Below are 18,029 nucleotides of genomic sequence, written 5' to 3'. Positions count from 1 at the left end.
CATGATAGCAATGCATTTATTTATATGCAAAAAGTACTTACTGTGTCACAAATTATATAAGGTATCAGCTCTTATCTTGGCCCAGTAGCTAATTCCTGAACTGCTAGAGGTAGATAAATAGTTCTAATTGGAAAAATACTTTAAATAACAAGAAGAGTTATAATTTTTTTGAGTCAATAAAAGTATCTCTGAAAAAGTCATGAATTCTAATTTTTTTCCCCAGTCCTATTTAGTTGTCGACACTCTAAATCATCGATAAAAAAAATCTCATCTTTTAAAACTGACCAACTGGCAGATATATAACATAAATGGGGTCATTATGCAAATTTAATTTAAGGAACAATTTGAAAAGTAGCATAACGGTGCATAAGTTCAGTTTGTGAACGATCCTTTAAAATCTCTCTCGTGGCACTGAAATTGTCCATAAAAATTGCTCTAAAATAGTGATTTTCACCTTTTCATAAGTCTATTTAGTTTTAATCGCAGAAGATATGATTTTTTTTAAATTTCACATTGTCGTGAATATTTTACTAAATATGATTGATAGGACAGGGAAGCTGTACATAAAATTAGATTTCGTACACTTATTCTCAAACAAAATAAAATATAACTCTTCCATCAATTAAAGCATTTTTTCCCATTGGAACTATATGTCTATCTCTAAGGATTTAGAAATCAGTTATTTAGTCAATATAAAAATGAGCACTTCTATATTAGATGATGCTAAAATACTAACAATGTTCTGAGTTTATTTTCCGATTCACAAATATTAAAATATAATTTTAAATTCGTAAATAATCTATAATAGGGGTGGCGAACCTTTATGGATTAACGTGCCATTTTTTCTAAAGAAATGTCTAATAGGGTATAGACATGCCGTCAATAACTTTGGCCTGCGTTTTTTGGGAAGATAATAAAACTAAATACTAACAACTCAAAACTCTTCGTTTACTACGAAAAAATACATTTTGCACTGTATAGTAGTAAATGTTTTAGTTATACGTGGAATTCAAATTAAAGTAGCATTGCGACTTCTATTGTTGCAGATTAGATGACAAATAATTTATATTACAATTGTAAGATGTTCAGAATGCACGCTGAATTGGAATCATCTACCAAACGATTTCTAAGCGAGTCTTTAATGTTATTCCTCTCTGAAAATGACTCGCAGGCATAGATGAAAATATGCTTAAAATAGAATGAGCCAGCTTCTTCAAACAATTAAATGGTTGAATCGAATTCCATGTTTCCAAAATTTTGTTATTGGCATTTTTACTTATGTTGCTTGTCAACCTTTTTGTTTCAATCAATTCCAACTTTTCCTGGTTTCAATGCATTTTTGAATCCATATTGAACTAGACTGGGAATCAATCAGTTGCATTTCAAATTCTCCGATTTCCAACCAATCGAATTGGAACAAATTCAGTTTATCAAGTGAAATCACATGCAAGCCGTTTTGCAAATCGTAAAATGTAAATCGTTTTGATCGTTGGCGTTGCCCAAAATATTGTGTCGCGTGTCATCGATGGAACGCATGCCACTGGTTCGGCATCCCAAATCTATAATATTAGAGCTTTCAGTCAACGGATTTGCTTATGTAAATGTTCTTTAAACATTTTTAAGTCCAGAACTTAAAAATAATGCTCAGTTTTTCCCTTTCTACCGGTTATTTGTCATTCTAACGATAGCTTTTGCAATAGCAATTTCTCGTTATGCAATTTGTTTTTCGCGAACGTAACGTGAACTTTTTCCAAATTGCTACTGAAGTTCAACCGAAACCAAATTTCCCAATCTTCACCAGCTGAAAAACTAAGGGTTTAATATCTGTGATGTAAGTGATAGCAGTTCAACACTGCTATTTAAATGAAATTATTCTTATCGTTTAAAAATTAATTTCTGAAGATAAACTTTGGTAAAATTTATCAAAAAAAATCAAGGTTTTTAAATATACATGAAATATTTATTTTATTTGTTAAGGCAAAGATTTTAATTTGAAATGTCAAATTCAATGAATGAAAACTTGGTGAAGCGTGACCATTATTGAAAACACAGCGCCAAAGTCATTTCCTTTACGCTCAACATATGCATAAACAACATTAAAAATATGGGAATTTCGATCTGTTTTATGTCAAAAATATTTCATATCTTATTAACTTGTCAAATAATTATGAATACTTAACAAAAATGAAAAAATAATAATAAAAAAAAATTTCCTTAAGGAAATTGCTTGAGCTCTGAATGATTGACAACATTATGCAAATCATCACTTCATTCATTTTTAATGAATAGGTTTCTAATGAATTTACAAAATCGAATTTTTATCGCTGCTTTTCGTAGTAGAGAAACTGTTAATGAATTATTTGAATCAGCTGGTAGCAAACATGACTGTTAAAAAACAGATCATTTAGTTATAATTTGAACCAGTTGCCTTTGATGATCAGCTGATTGCTAGAAAATATTGTTTGCGCAATGGATCTCATTTAATGCGATCACGGTTAATGATATCGTATGCTTTATGTTATCGGATTTCCCTGGTTCTCAACCAGTACATTCAAATGTATACAAAAATTTCGTTTAGTAAGATCACTACATCGTTTAATGTTATCAGTTTGAAATTAGAGAAATAATAGATCCTTTATTTTCAAATCTTGTTAATAATTTATGTTTGTGAAATTTCTTGCCCTGCTTGTAAGGCAACATCTGGGAGTCGATTTTACCAGGGGATGTTCTTCACTTTTTTTTTTTCTGTTTGGACTAGAGAAATCTGGATTGATTTAAATCTCCAGCTAAGCTGACAGATCTGACTTAAATTCTGTTGAAAAGCCATAAACCGTTGTTGTCTGCGATTGAATTAAAAAAACAGAATGGATGGATAAAAAATGATCTGAGTATTGAAGAAAAAAAAATTGAAATTCTTAACATGTATAAAAATTTACCTAAAAAATAAAGACAATGCAAAGTTCCAATGCATTTAAAAATTTCACAGCCTTTTCTTTGTAAAATTTTGAAAAACCATGATTATTTTTTTTTGTGGGAAAAATATATATATATAAGTAGGAAAAATATGCAGGAAAACCGTTAAGGAATATTTGCCGATATGCAACAATTAATAAATTTTAAATTGACATTTTAAAAATAAGCCAGAGATAGACAGGAAATAAGTGTTTTTTCCTTATATAGATTTCAACCAAGAATATAGATTTCAACCAAGAATATTCAACCAATTCGATTATTATTATCAGTTTTGACCTATATAATCAAAATTCTGTTTCATTAGGTGGCACCTACTGTATTTAATTTCAATTAAATCTCCAATATTCACAATTTTTTTTAATGAAAGAGAAGTTTTGAAGTAGTAATAAAAGTTAATAAGTAATTTAGAAATAAGTAATTTTGAAGAAGTAATGAAATCGAATGAATTAATAAAATAATGTCTTTAAAATATTAAGTGTCTGGACTATTTGTTTCTAACTGCACGTTGTCTTTTACGGAATTATAACTTCACTTTCTGATTCCCCATATAAACTGTTCGTGTAATTGGCAAATTCTTTCTTTCTTTACTTTCAACAGTAGAAGAAAATCATCCGATTAAATAAACAATTGATGAAACAATGAGAAGGGTTTGAATTTCATGACAACAATGAAATTTATCGTTGAAAATCAGGCAACGAATATTTTTTTATTATCAGAATTCAGAGGAAAAACCACAATAGAGATAAATCGAAAAATTAAAAATTGAATTTTTTAATTCTGAGATGAGGTAAAAATTCAAAATTCGCTATTTTTTTTTTTTTAGGAAGTTAAAAAGGAAAACTTTCAAAATATTTATGAAATATTAATTAATGAAAATTTTAAAAATAGTTTCGATGCACACACCTTCAATTTCTTGCCCGAATTTAATAACGTTATGTCAAATTATTTATCTCCCAGAACGCCGACACACACGCACGTTTTATTTTGTAAATTTAGATCTATATTAGCTGTGTTGAGTGTTATATGTTTTCTTCATAGGTCTAACAGGAGGACCTCTTGAACACTCATATCAATTAGTGCAATTTCATTGCCACTGGGGCAAGTGCTGCAGTTCTGGCTCTGAACATACGGTTGACGGAAAGGGATATGCTGGAGAGGTGAGTTTACAGCTTTCATTTTCACAAAAAAAAAAAAAAAAAAAAAAAAAAAAATTCTTTTCTTTCTAGTTACACTTAAACAGCGTTGCATCAAAATTTATCTCTGCATTCAGACCAGCTAGAATGGTTTTCCCGAAATTTTCTCACATTCTATCTAATAAATGTACTTTTGCATTGTTAACCGCATAGCATTGGCCAAAAAAAAAAATTACGAAATAACCTACTAGCGAGTTATCTTTGGCTATTTATTTTGGCGATAATTCGCTTGGATGCGATTAATACATACAAAAACCAAATATGTATTTTGGACACTTTCTTTTACGACCGACTGAAACCAAAATCACACACCAAATTTCTTTGATTTGAAGCATTGCATCTTTGAGACATCAAGTTTGAATTCTTGTGAAAACGCAGACCGATACAGTCCACCCGTTTGGAAATGTAGTTCAAATTTTGATAAAAATCTAAACTTTAAATGTTAAAACCGTGCATTAAATGTCATTTACTTAAGTTGATATGTGTTTTTAATTATAATCTTTATATGCATACAAAATACAAGCCGACAGATTCTCTGACGGATTTGGTTCTATATTTGTTACGCATCTGTTCTTTAGATTTTAAATCTGTGTACGAAATTTTATCCATCTAGTTCTCTTCATTTTGTCGAGAACATTTATTTTTTTATTGTGCTCACTTATATTCGAATAGTCAGATTCCCTCTGAATGGATTTCATTTTTACATTATCGTGTTCACAGACAAACATAATGCCGAAAATGTGTATTTCGGACTCAAGGAGGTCTAAAACGTGGAAATTCGCCAAAATTTTGAGATCGAAATATTTGACGATTGCAATATCTTTTATTCTTATAAAAGAAAATAAAATAACAATATCTTCTATTCGTATAAAAGAAAATAAAATAACAATATCTTCTATTCGTATAAAAGAAAATAAAATAACAATATCTTCTATTCGTATAAAAGAAAATAAAATAACAATATCTTCTATTCGTATAAAAGAAAATAAAATAACAATATCTTCTATTCGCATAAAAGAAAATAAAATAGCAATATCTTCTATTCGCATAAAAGAAAAGAAAACAGCAATATCTTCTATTCGTATACGAGAAAATAAAGTGCAAACAATTCAAATTTCCATGAACACCATCTCTTTTGAAATAGTGGCGAACAAAAATTCACAAGGGCACATGTTGTTCCTGAAACATTGAAGCCGGTCTAAGAAGAATGTTGATGTCTAATCAATACAATTAGTTATCGGATAAAACATTCCAAAATAAATCAATGATATAATCCGATATATATCCAAAATAACCCAAAAGTTATAGGATAATATAATCCAAAAATTTTGATCTGAACTAGATTTCAAAATTTCATATCATTGTATAATTATAAAATTTCAGGTGAACGCCTGTTTTCTCAGTAACAGTGTGAGAAAAAGAATTTTTTTTCTAGATCTTTATGAAACAAAAGTTTTCACTAATTTTAAAATTTAGAAACATAAAATATTTTATTTTTATTTTTTTTCGAAGTATAAAACCTTTACCTGCTGATAAATCATTATTATTCACAAGTCTACAAATGATAAAATATAACAAAACGTGTTATTTGATTTAATAATGTGTTTTCTTTAAATACATTTCTTTAATATCGTTATTTTAGTTAGGGGACGTCTTAATATTTATTTTTATATCCAAATTATTAAAATGCAACCCCCAAATTTTATCGGTTAAATGATTTGTCTCATTATGAACTCGCTTGAAAATAAAATTTTTCGTAATTAAACTCAAAACAACCAGAGATACCCAAGAAAAGATCTAAGAAATGTCTCGATGTAATTATAAAAAAAAAAAAAAATTAGGGATTTTTTTTTATGATTATAGAAAAAAAAAAGAAATTATAATTTATTTTTAGGCTTTCTTTGCTTCACTTTTTGAATTTCATTAACTGAATATAGTGAAGATAGTTACGAAATTTAGATCTTTTGCATAAACACTAGTGCTTTTACTGAATGCAGCGTGAGAATATATATTTTGGATGCATTTTTCTGACTGATTGGTATCAAAATTTGACACGAAGCTACAGTTGTCACAAAATAACCTACTAAATTTCACTAAGTCGTTGAGTTTATGAATTATGGCGTTTACAAGCATGCGAAAGCATAGACTAGCAGATTTGGCTCAAAATTTGAGAAGAATGTATATTTTAGCTTCTAAATCTGTGAATTAAATTTTTTTTTTTTCATAGCTTCATTTTAGAAACACTTTTCCCTTAGATAGTGCATGTGTTAAATTGTAATTATCGCACAAAAACAGTCAAAATGCCATAGTCGTCTCGATTTAAAATTTTGCTGTATATTTTTGAAATGGAAATGTCTGAAATTTTGCACAGCGAATCTTCAATTGCCACTTGTTTGATAATTGCCAAATTTCCGAACTTCTATTACATTATTTTTAAGGAGCAATTACAAAAATTAATTAGAATAAATTAACACTAAAATATTATTTAAATTTCGAAAAAAATTCACTGTTTTTATTTGTGTCAAATAGCAATTTAATAAAAAGAAAGATTTATTTTAATTACATTTAAAGATTTGTTGGTAAAAAACGGCGAATTTCATTTAACATTTGGTGACATGAATTTCAACAGTTCTATTTCAACATCAATTTCGAAAAACAACATTTTACATTTATTTTAGCTGGAGAATTTAGTTCGCATTCTAACTTGAATGTTGCCATTCGAAAAAACAAATTACGAATTGTAATATGGAGATGATTCTCTTATATTTTAGAGATCATTTTTCAAGATCTGCAGAAAGTTTCAGATTTAATATTCGATAATTAACTCCTGAGTAAACAGACTGCGGTCTGGTACATTTTGACTGACCATTCGGAAACTCTGTATCTTGAAGATGAAATTTAGAGAACTAAATTTTACAAACAGAGGGTGAAACAAATTGAATGCGTTGAGGCTATGTAGAATGTCGTTGTTGTACTATTTAAAAAACATTTCAAATGGTAGGGTATAGAAGTTTTGAATAAAAGTTAATAATTATAGTTATTATAGTTATTTATATAAGTATTATAGTGCGTAGGAGTTCTAATACATTAGTTTATTATTTATGAATTTTCATGTCAGATTATTTTTCATTCCGTTTCTTCCTTCCTTTAATTTCTTTTTTTATCATTATTTTTAATTTATCGGATTTCTTCATGATTCTCAATTTACTTTGATTATTGAGAAACACGAAGGAATTTAATTTAAAACAGCGCTTAAAATAAAAATGCAACATTTTTTTTTAAATGATTTGAAAAATTTAAATATTAGACTATGGTTTTAATAATTTTAAGTTTTATTCCATTGCAGTTGCATCTAGTACATTGGAACGTCGATTTGTATAATAGCGTAGAAGAAGCTTTGGCATCGCCAAAAGGAGTTGCTGTCATCGGAATATTCTTCCAGGTATACTGAATCTTGCATTAAAAAGCAACATGCAACGAACATTTTTCTAATTAATTTTGTATAAGTGAATCTTCTTGATTAGATATATAGCATTGTCTTTTTATATAATTTTGATTTTTTTTTAATATGCATTCAAAATATTATTAAAAGCAGAAAATTCTTAAATTCTTCACTATGGGATGCGTACCCAAACAGGTATCGTCATCTATTATACGAAAGATTAGATAGAGTAATGCAGCTGCTATAATACTTTATAAAGGTGGCCACTAGTTTGATTTGAAAGGTTAATCAATTTTTTTTTCAATTCCATAACACTTTAATTAACAGCTGGATGAATGTGCGGAAAAATGACTTAATATTTTATCTAGCTGTCTATTAATATTTTAATTAGCAAATTGTTCGACTGGAATACTTTATTGTCTACCAGATAAACTATTGATTCAAAATGCATTAACTATCTAAAATTTTACTCTTGCATTTGATAAGAACGAAAGTATGGATTTATAGGAAATTGAAATTCATCTGAAAAATGAATTCTTTTTACGTTTTCAAAATAAAGCGTGAAGCATCAAAATAGCAGTTATATTTTAATCATATAAAATGTCACATTTGTCGATTTACTGCTTTAAAAATTTGATTTTTATTGTCAAAAGGCGTTTTTAAATCTAACCTAAATATCAATAAAAAGAGCTAATTGCTAAGTTTTTCCAAATAAGGAAATTTGTAACGAGTAATTTTTTTCTCAATCTAATAACAAACTGTGGAGGTACAGGAAATGATAAAAGGTCAGTAATACAAAAAAAGGCAGACGTTTTTAATACTCATTATAAATTGTAACTTAAAATTTTTAGAATTGCAATAATAATTATAATCTAAATAAATAAATAAAATCGAAATATGGAAACATGTCCCCTTGTACAATTGTAATTATATATATATATATATATATATATATATATATATATATATATATATATATATATATATATATATATATATATATATATATATATATAAAAACCTTGATCTCACTCAAATATAGTCTCAATATCTCAGAATAATATCTTACAGAGACGCACCACTACAAAATTATGAAAATATTTTGATTTTCATTGTAACATTTGAAAAGTATTTTTGAAAATCAAGAAAAATGAAATAATTAGAGAAAATTATTCGACAATTAAATCGGTTTCATTCTCATCAGTCTCATCAAGGAAAAAGTGTATTTTTGCATGGAAAGTGAAAAATTTGCTTTAAAATATTTAAGAGACATTTTCATTAGCTTTTGGATTAAAAAAAACATTATAATTTGATTCAACTGCACTGGAATATAATATAGACAAATATTCATTCGCATATAATTAGATTAACTATCTAATCTTTGTAAGTTGTATACCTAAGCATGTCAAAAAAAAGTTGAAAATAAAATCAGCTTTACAAAAGAATATCAGCCATCTTATATCTGTACAACTTATATTTCAGAAAAATAATTGGCAATCATCGTTATGCATTTAAAAACCAATTATTCTAAATACTTAACTCAAAACTGTATAAGTAGCATGGGCCATTTTCGAATATTATGCTTACTACAATCTTAATAAAGCTAACTTTTTTTTACGTGTTGCATATATTCGATCGATCAAGGAAAATGTTTTCGTTCGAAAAGTCGATACAAGAATAATGCCCTCTCTCGTCTCATTCCAATCTTTATCAATGTCGTATAAAATGCGTAGGAGCTTAATATATATTTCGAAAACAAAGACACATTTACATCAGTCTGTTTTGGTGCCTTAAAAGACGATTAGACTTTTTTCATATGAAAGGTAAAAGGCTGTCCTCCAATTTTTAAAGCTTCTACAATTATTTGCTGTTTTATTTAATATGAAATGTCACAATCATGTAAATAACTCAACAATTTTATTTTTGGGAGGAATTTGAAGAAAAACATTAGTTAGTAGCATAAATCTTAATTATTTCTAAATGAGCAATGACTGTCTAAATTTGAGTATTTAGTAAAAAGGAACAGTTACAGATGTTCAATATGGATTCAATATTCATACTGCTGTCAAATATTTTATCAAGATTACAAATTCAAAAACAGCTAATACTACTTGATTAAATATTTTTCTTTTTCCACGAGTCTTTTTAATACAGACGCGATATTTCGAAAATTTTCCTTTTTTCTTAAAGAGTTTGTAGTAAGCTTTATAAAGATTAAAGTAGAAAACGGATGGAAAATTTAATTCTTCTCTTCATAAATAAAATTATAAATGCAATTAATCTGCGTGAATTCATTACAAATTCAGAAAATAAGTTTATTTTCGGGAAACAAATCCAACAACTTAACATTATTTCGTAATATATTGTTTGTATTATTGAAATTTTAAATTGCCTATTAACAAACATACATTTTTCAGTAACAATTTGTGTTTTGTTCTATTCATTCTATTAGGTAGGAAAACATAATGAAGAACTGATGAAGATAACGGATCTGTTGCATGATATAGCAAACAAGGGAAATGAATGCACTTTACCCAGAGTGGTAGACCCATCTGCCTTCATACCAGGTAATTTGTTATTAAAGTTTAGCACGTTTGTGGCAAAAACACTGATAAGTGCCGAATCTTATTTTTGATGAAATAAGATCATTGGCCTCTTTATAGTGCAATTCAAATCATAAGATGAATTGAAAACAAACTCTCTTAACGTTAGATACTGCACAATAGTTCCACAATGTTATTCACTATTCTAAATGCATTACAACTTTGTGATGATATCGTACGACATATTGCTGAACATTTGTACTATTAAGGATCCGCTCTGGATAATCGAATACTTAAAAAAGATGAAACGAAATTTGATTTTTTTATGTATAAACCACTTATTTGTCCGTGCCGTGTGGAATTAATTTCAATTATATATAAATGTTATAATTGTAACAAAAACTATGTGAAATTCTTGCATATTTTAAAATTCTATGGAATTTTATTTAAATCACAACAACAAAGCATTCTAAAACAGGAAGTATCATCTTATTAGACACTAAGGAAAATGAGATACCAACAAATTGGCCTCTCCTTCATAGATACCATTAAATTAGTGCTTAATTTAATGGTATCAATGAAGCATTGTTATCAATATTTTGAATTTTTGAATATTGTAGTACTGATTGAACATGTCTGTAAAAATCAGATGTTTCGCTACTTTTTATTCGTTTTTACTCGATAAAATTTATTTCCTCTCTAAGTGAATTGGATAATTTTATGGATTATGCGGATTGCTGAGATTCGGATAATTCCCCACATATGAGGATTCGGAGTTTTACTGTATTAGATTAATTCTATAAAATTAATTTGTTCATTGCAACTCAATAATATGACTTATCATCAGGCTGTGAATGTTTTACATTGCACGATGAATGCAGATTCGAATCTCAGTTTTGTAGAATAAATAAATGATACTGGGATGTTGTAGCACACTTGCACATCAGTATCATAAGGCAATATGAATCCCTAATGTTCCGATAGCATTTATTTAGCATTCTGTCGGCTTCACCTTACACGAAAGGCAAATTTCAGAGGTCAGGCAATTTTCAGTTGGAGACTCATCAATAAGATTTGGCAATCAAAGATCATTTATAGGATGACCAATCTCATCTGTCATAAAATTTTTCATTTTGCTTGCATACAAATATGTCGAAGAGCTCTATTCTCAAACATACATTAATTCGCTTTAATTGATTATTGATACTTAAGAATATTTTGAATATTATCAGTTCTTATTTATAAGCGAACGATGTATTTTTTCATATTGCCCGGTTTCTTCCTAACGATTTCCTCATGTTCGTAACCCAGACAACGTGTTGAAATCTCTGATGATATTCAACTATGTCAAAATACTCGCCAATTTCATCAAATAATTCGAAGCATCATAAACCCGATGATTAAAATTACCTTTTAATCTATAGTCACTTTTAAACTTTTGCACTCGAATAGCACCTCTCACTCACCATTCAAGACGGTGCATCCATCATTCTGACGTTTTATTTATTTTCAATTTTTGATTGTTAAAAACGCCTACAGAATGGTAAAAAGATGTAGAGTAATATTTCAGAGAAATTCAATTTAAATCAATAATATTGCCGCATTGAAAAGAGGCAGTCGACTCTCCATGGCAAAATGGTCATAGCACTGATCTTATAATCAAGAGATTGTGAGTTCGAATCCCGCTAGAGACAATGCCATTCACAGTTTGTGTAAATATTTAATTCCTTGATTTTATGTTTCCCTTTATTTCATGTTCCAGAAGATTCTGGATCATTCTTTAGTTTACCAGACAAGTGTTCTGGACTTTTCTTACTGTCTCCAGAAAAGTATTCTAGAACTTTCCATGCTAGTATAAAAACAGAAGATTTGTCAGTCACTGTGTTCTCAGTTCAGAATTGAGTTAATAAATTGGTTTAGTTCTACTTCTTGTATGTGACATTGCGTTCCACACTAAAGTATCTACGTGACAATATATATATATATATATATATATATATATATATATATATATATATATATATATATATATATATATTTCGGAACAATTAAAAAAAGCCTTTGTATTAGGTGAATAATTACGCATCGAATTACTTTTCAGACTGCAATTTCTTCCTTTACAATTTTTAAATGTCACAGCAAATCCTTGAATTGTTGATATCGGTCATTTATTGTTTCTTGGCTTTGTAAATGAAAAAAAAATTTAAATGCATCCTATAATCTTCTGAAATTTAAAATATCTACTTATTTGTCACAAATGTCTTATAAATATATATTTGAAGTACATAATAAATATATAGTTGTATTAAATAAGCAGAATATGTACTTTATAGCTTCTCATACATCTTTAATTTGAAACAAAGAAAATACTAATAAGAAACAGTTTTTGAAAATTTTTAAACATTTTTAAATGTGTTATCTCTGAAATCAGTTTTCGATTTAAAACAATTCAAAAATAAATCCTGTAATTATTGATTAGTGTTTGAGATCCTGAACTAGATTAGGACCTAAGAATATATGATAAAATCATCAATTTCGAATTTTCTTTTCAGAGGTTCATGATTATTGGACGTACGAAGGTTCATTGACTACTCCGCCGTGCCATGAAAGTGTCACTTGGATTATTTTCAAGAAACCCATTGAAGTTTCCGAGGAACAGGTAAGTTTTGTTTTAATGAACATAGAAAAAAACAATAATGCTCAAACGGAATTTGTGATCTTAATCATAATCCAATCTGCACGATTAGAAAAATAGCTTTAAAAAAAAACTTTATTTTTTAAACACAATTCCTTATTGATGTGACGACTCTAAATTTTTTATGAAAAGAACTTCAGATTTAGAACGAAATTGATGGTATTTCATTAGTTATGAATTCAAAAATATTGAGACCTCATTAATTATCATTCAAATAACTTATAAATCTAACAAAATAATAAAAAATTGAGTCCCTCTCCCCCCGGTTTGTCTATTTAAATACAAAAATCAATGGCAAACTAAGAAAAGAAAAAAAAAAGCAATGCTTCCTTTTGAGTTGTATGGTGCATATGTATACTTGTATATATAATGTATATATATGTATACTTGTATATATAATCTAGAGAGCAGACATTGGAGATGTATTTTCATACTATTCATTATATATTACTCTTTCTTACTTAAATAATACTTTAAATGCTTAAATATAATCCTTTCATATTACTCTTTACATTTTTTTATTGTTGCGCATATATAGTTTCCCATTAATGAATTTAAAATCATTATATCAGAATAGTTGACATTACGATTTAAATATCTTTTTTTTTCTATTAGAATGTAAAACTCACAAATTTACCTATCTTGCTTAACATGTTCGGATGAATTTATTTTAGATTTCATGTCGATTCCCTTCTTATCTTTTTTTTTTTTTTTTCGCATTTTCTGTTTTTTAAAATCGGTGTTTCATAACCATTTAGTTTTTTATGCTGTTAAAATTATACACACCGATCATTTATACTAAGCATTATTTTCATGTATACAAATTCATTGTTTTTCCTTAGATTCTGCTCTGTAACTTCAGTTCTGAAATTTTCTATAGTTAAAATGATACTTGAAACTCAAACAAGTTAGTCTTATCAAAAATATTTCAGAAAATAAACTAAATATTCAAAATTTTAGATTGACAGCTTCTATTTTACTTAGTTTGATATTAAATTAGCAAATAAAGTTCGTATTAATTGTAAACTTTTTATATTATTATAATTTTCATGCATGTGGTGGACTGTGTGGATTGTCAACATGCCTGATGGTAAACCAGCCTTGTTTCGCATAAAAAAAAAATATTCTTTTCAAAAACGACTAAGTGAAAGATAAAAAAAAATTGTTTAAGCAAACTATATACGCATTTTCTTAATCAAATAACTTGTTTTGTATCGGAGCGTCGCTAACAATAAGATGCTTTAATTCTCTCAGAAACCCCAGCGAAACGAAAGGTGCGATATTTCCATTAATATGAAGTTTTCTGGCAAGGCTTGAATAAAGCACGTTCTTCGTGGGTCCCCTCCCCCCCCCATAAAAGAACTAAAAGTCTTCTTTAGACAATTAAGGCTGGTCCAAATATCATGTAATTATTAAATCGAAGTCGTATGTGTGAAAAGTACCTTTTTCTGAGAGATTACGTTGGTGTGCTGTGGTGTGGTGTGGTGTGGTGTGGTGTGTAGAAGGGGATGGCAGCTCAAATGTCGTCCTCGTCATCTGACCGCGGTTCAAAATTACGAGGTCCGTCGCAAAATAGCCCTAGTGTTTCTTTAAAACGGGAAGTTAATATAACTAAATTAAATTAAACTAAACTAAAACTGAGATATTATGCGTCTGAGGATGTTAATCTGTTAATGACCAAATCACTACAGGAAAAATAAATTAATGGTGGCATACCTTCTGAAATTTATGAGGGTATGCTTAAAGTATTCGATATAAGGATGCCAACTGTGAATATGTTTGCTAACTGGCACTCTATTATATTGTACATAGCACCATTTGCTTCAAGCAGAATAGCCAAATATGGCTCTTGCGCCAAAAAAACACCAAACAAATATATTGTACATAGCATTTTTAACATACTTAAATACCATATTTATGATTATAAATGATGCCTTCTAAAATTAAAGGAGATGTGGGGGTGGGGTCAAGACTTTAGTTGGCATCTTGCATATTGCAAAAATTGTTGCATCTTTTGTTCTTGCATCATGTATTTTTCAAATATTTGATTAGAGTTCATTTTCAAAATTAAATGACATTATTGTAAATTTGAATGGATTTCTATAGTTTCTTTGATACTTTTTTTAAAAAATTGCAAAGGCACTCTTTCATGCCACAAATAAAGATGGAATAAAATAAATATTTTTATTTTGACTCAGTTATTTATTCTTCTTGGTTTCTTTCCAGCTCGAAAAATGTAGAAATTTATTTTCATCAACAATAAAGGCGATTGTCAATGGCGAACCAGTTCCTGGAAAAGTCACCCAAAATGTCCGCCCAACGCAGCCTCTCAATGACAGAACTATTAGAGAAGCACCCTATTAACCGGACGTGTTCAATTTCAAGTTCTATTGTATTGTGATATTACCAGTTGAGAGAAATACATTGGTTACATTAGTGTTTGTATAATTTTTGTTGATTTTTTTATATTTAAGTTTTTTAAATGATTTGTAAATAAGAGCTACTTCTTTTGCTTTCAAAACATGAATCTGAATATTTGTTGATTGCTTATTTCTATTCATTTCTGTAAATCAATGACAGGTGAAATTGGACGTTCACATCCATAAATTTTTATGGAAGCTAAGAATATAAACATAAACTTTCAAAATTTGATAAATAGCTTCGATCTGTATTGTTTGAAATAGCTATACTTCAATGCTTTAATGTCAATGTGAATGTAATTAACTTTTCATATTTTTTGTTTGTTCTTTTTTACCTAATTAAAATGTTATGATGATTATTTTTTGAAATCTCTCTACTGTAATTGTGCGAGTTTATTTGTTTTCTTTAGTATTTTTTTCCATTGTATGTATTAGTAATAAAGATCTTCATTTCTGTAAATTGTTTTTATTTATACCGCACTAAATCTGTTGATACATCATGTCGTTCTTTTTCAGTAATTTCGCTGACCAACTTTCGACACTTTGAGCATTCCCTTTTTAAAAATCTAATTAGTGTCCCACTCTGTTCGGAGAATTTATCGTTTCACTTTCACTAAGATTTCAGAGAACAATCATTTATAGATTCTAATACTTATGCAGAATTATTCCGTGATGCTGTGAGTCAAATTCTCTGCAAATGTGGTGGAGTTCAAAGCCTTATAATGCACGGTGATAGTTTCATTACTTAAATTTTTCTCTGTTTAATTCATTTTGAATTGTTAAATAATTAATTAGTAAATAAAACTTAGCATTATATTTTTGGCAAGATGTTAGTTACATTAATAAAAAAAAGTTAACTAAGAAATTGCTATTTTTGAATTATTTCAATCAAATATTAATTTCCTCTATTATTTATTTATGCATCTTACTTTCGCCTTTAAAGATTTAAATAACTGCGCATACACAATGCGCGTCATTGCGAGTTATAATCTATACTTATAATAAAGGTGTGTGTGTGTGTGTGTGTGTGTGTGTGTGTGTGTGTGTGTGTGTGTGTGTGTGTGTGTGTGTGTGTGTGTGTGTGTGTTTGGCATTCTACAGACCGTTATACCGACAGCTACCAAATTTGGCACGTGTATACTTTGGAGACCGGGAATGTGCACCTCGGAGCGATTCTTTTTTTCGAATTCTGATTAATTAAAAATTAAGTGAAATTTTGGCGTTTCTCCGCTGTAACTTTCGAAAATACTACAGCATAAAATTGATTTTTACATCATATTGTTCAAAAAATAATCTTTTCAATGATACTAATGTTTTAGAAAACAAATTAAATTTCTATTTTTAATGAATTTTTAAAATATAATTTAATCATATTTTTCAACAATTTATTTCACGCAAAATAAAAATAAAATTTAAGCTGCATGAGCACGTTGTACGTTAATGGGGGAAAAATTTTATCAACGTGTTGCCATCATATTGACAAAAGCTCAAATTAATGAATAAGTTATCTATCATTCCAAATTAAATATATAAAAGTGCAATTTTCATCAAGTGTTTGTATGAAATGAAATACATATGAAACATGATATTTTTTTGAAAAATAAATGCAAGGAAACGTTTTCTATGATCTTTCACAATACCTATATTGCTAATTCAATTAAACAGTTTATGCTGATGAATTACAAATTTTATATTTTTGCGTATATCCTGCACCCTGTAAGTCATATTTAACAAAATATTTTTAAGACGTTAATATTTTAAATAAAAAGAGTTGCACTCCAATCAACTAAATCAACCACTAAAACTGACCTACTTATGAAAATTTCAACATTACTATTCTATAAAAACGGGTAATTATAGATCACTTCACTGACGTCTCAAAGAAGTCAATCATCTCTCAGAGTTTCTCAAGAGTAATTGGCCTTAGATTATGAGAATGTTGATTATTCTAATATTGTAATATTCAAATCTTAATAAATCGGTTTGAACGCAGAAAATAGAAACGTTTATTTATTTATTCAAAAGTTGGAGATTCAAGAATATTTTGCAGAATATGATTCCTTAGGACCAAAGGACTGTTTAAAATTTAAACTTCATAATTTTTTTAAATATACTTATAAACCGAAAAAATAAAATATTATTATTGACAGTGTTTATATCTTTCTAAAAATAAAACTAAAAACTGAATTTTTCATTGAATCCATGAAATTTTTTTGAATAATTCTTTGTGATATTTAAATTATGAAAATTCTTCTGTAGTGCACATAAGACTTCAACGACTCTTCCTTCTAAAATTTCTCTTAATTCCTGATCCAATTCCTACTTTTTATTTAATTTTTTTAACATGCTCTCTAGAGAACTGACGATATCATCATTTTTTCACGCTCCGAGTGAAAGGATAAAAATCCCTTATGATTACAATATTCTTTTAAAAATTCCCTTTACACGTGAAAAAGAAATCCCTATTAAAAATCTAATAGTAAAATCACTGAAGGGACAAATTTCTGTCTCCTTTTCTCTTATGTCGAGATATAGACCGACACAACGCTTATTTTTTTTTTGTATGAAAATTATGCTTCCCGTTGTGAAATAAATCGAAGTTAAAATGATGCGCATTTCAAGAGCAACAGTTAGATTTCAAGCTTCGGTAATCTTGAGAATCAAATGAAAAATGTTTATATAATGTCCAGTAACCTCTTTTAAACCAGTTCATTTCTTTAAAGAACTATATCGTTACCTGCGCGACACTGCTTTGAGATTTGT

The 18,029-nt window shown here is 28.3% G+C and overlaps 1 protein-coding gene across 2 annotated transcripts in view; it reads left to right on the top strand.

The window, feature by feature from the left end:
* Nucleotides 1-15,629, top strand: part of LOC129963322 (carbonic anhydrase 1-like) — a 56,763-nt gene extending 41,134 nt beyond the window's left edge. Inside the window, exons 3-7 of one of the 2 annotated variants that reach the window (XM_056077625.1) lie at nucleotides 4,012-4,130; nucleotides 7,513-7,608; nucleotides 10,061-10,175; nucleotides 12,704-12,810; nucleotides 15,073-15,629. In XM_056077625.1, the coding sequence (XP_055933600.1) occupies nucleotides 4,012-4,130; nucleotides 7,513-7,608; nucleotides 10,061-10,175; nucleotides 12,704-12,810; nucleotides 15,073-15,210 (575 nt within the window). In that variant the 3' untranslated portion in view covers nucleotides 15,211-15,629. The remainder of the gene's footprint in view (nucleotides 1-4,011; nucleotides 4,131-7,512; nucleotides 7,609-10,060; nucleotides 10,176-12,703; nucleotides 12,811-15,072) is intronic. The other variant, XM_056077624.1, reaches the window with a different exon arrangement.
* The last annotated feature ends 2,400 nt before the right edge of the window (nucleotides 15,630-18,029 follow it).

This window comes from Argiope bruennichi, chromosome 3, assembly GCF_947563725.1.
Source record: "Argiope bruennichi chromosome 3, qqArgBrue1.1, whole genome shotgun sequence".
Taxonomy (NCBI): domain Eukaryota; kingdom Metazoa; phylum Arthropoda; class Arachnida; order Araneae; family Araneidae; genus Argiope; species Argiope bruennichi.
Note: the sequence above shows the minus strand (reverse complement) of the source record. Positions and strands in the feature narration are given on the sequence as shown.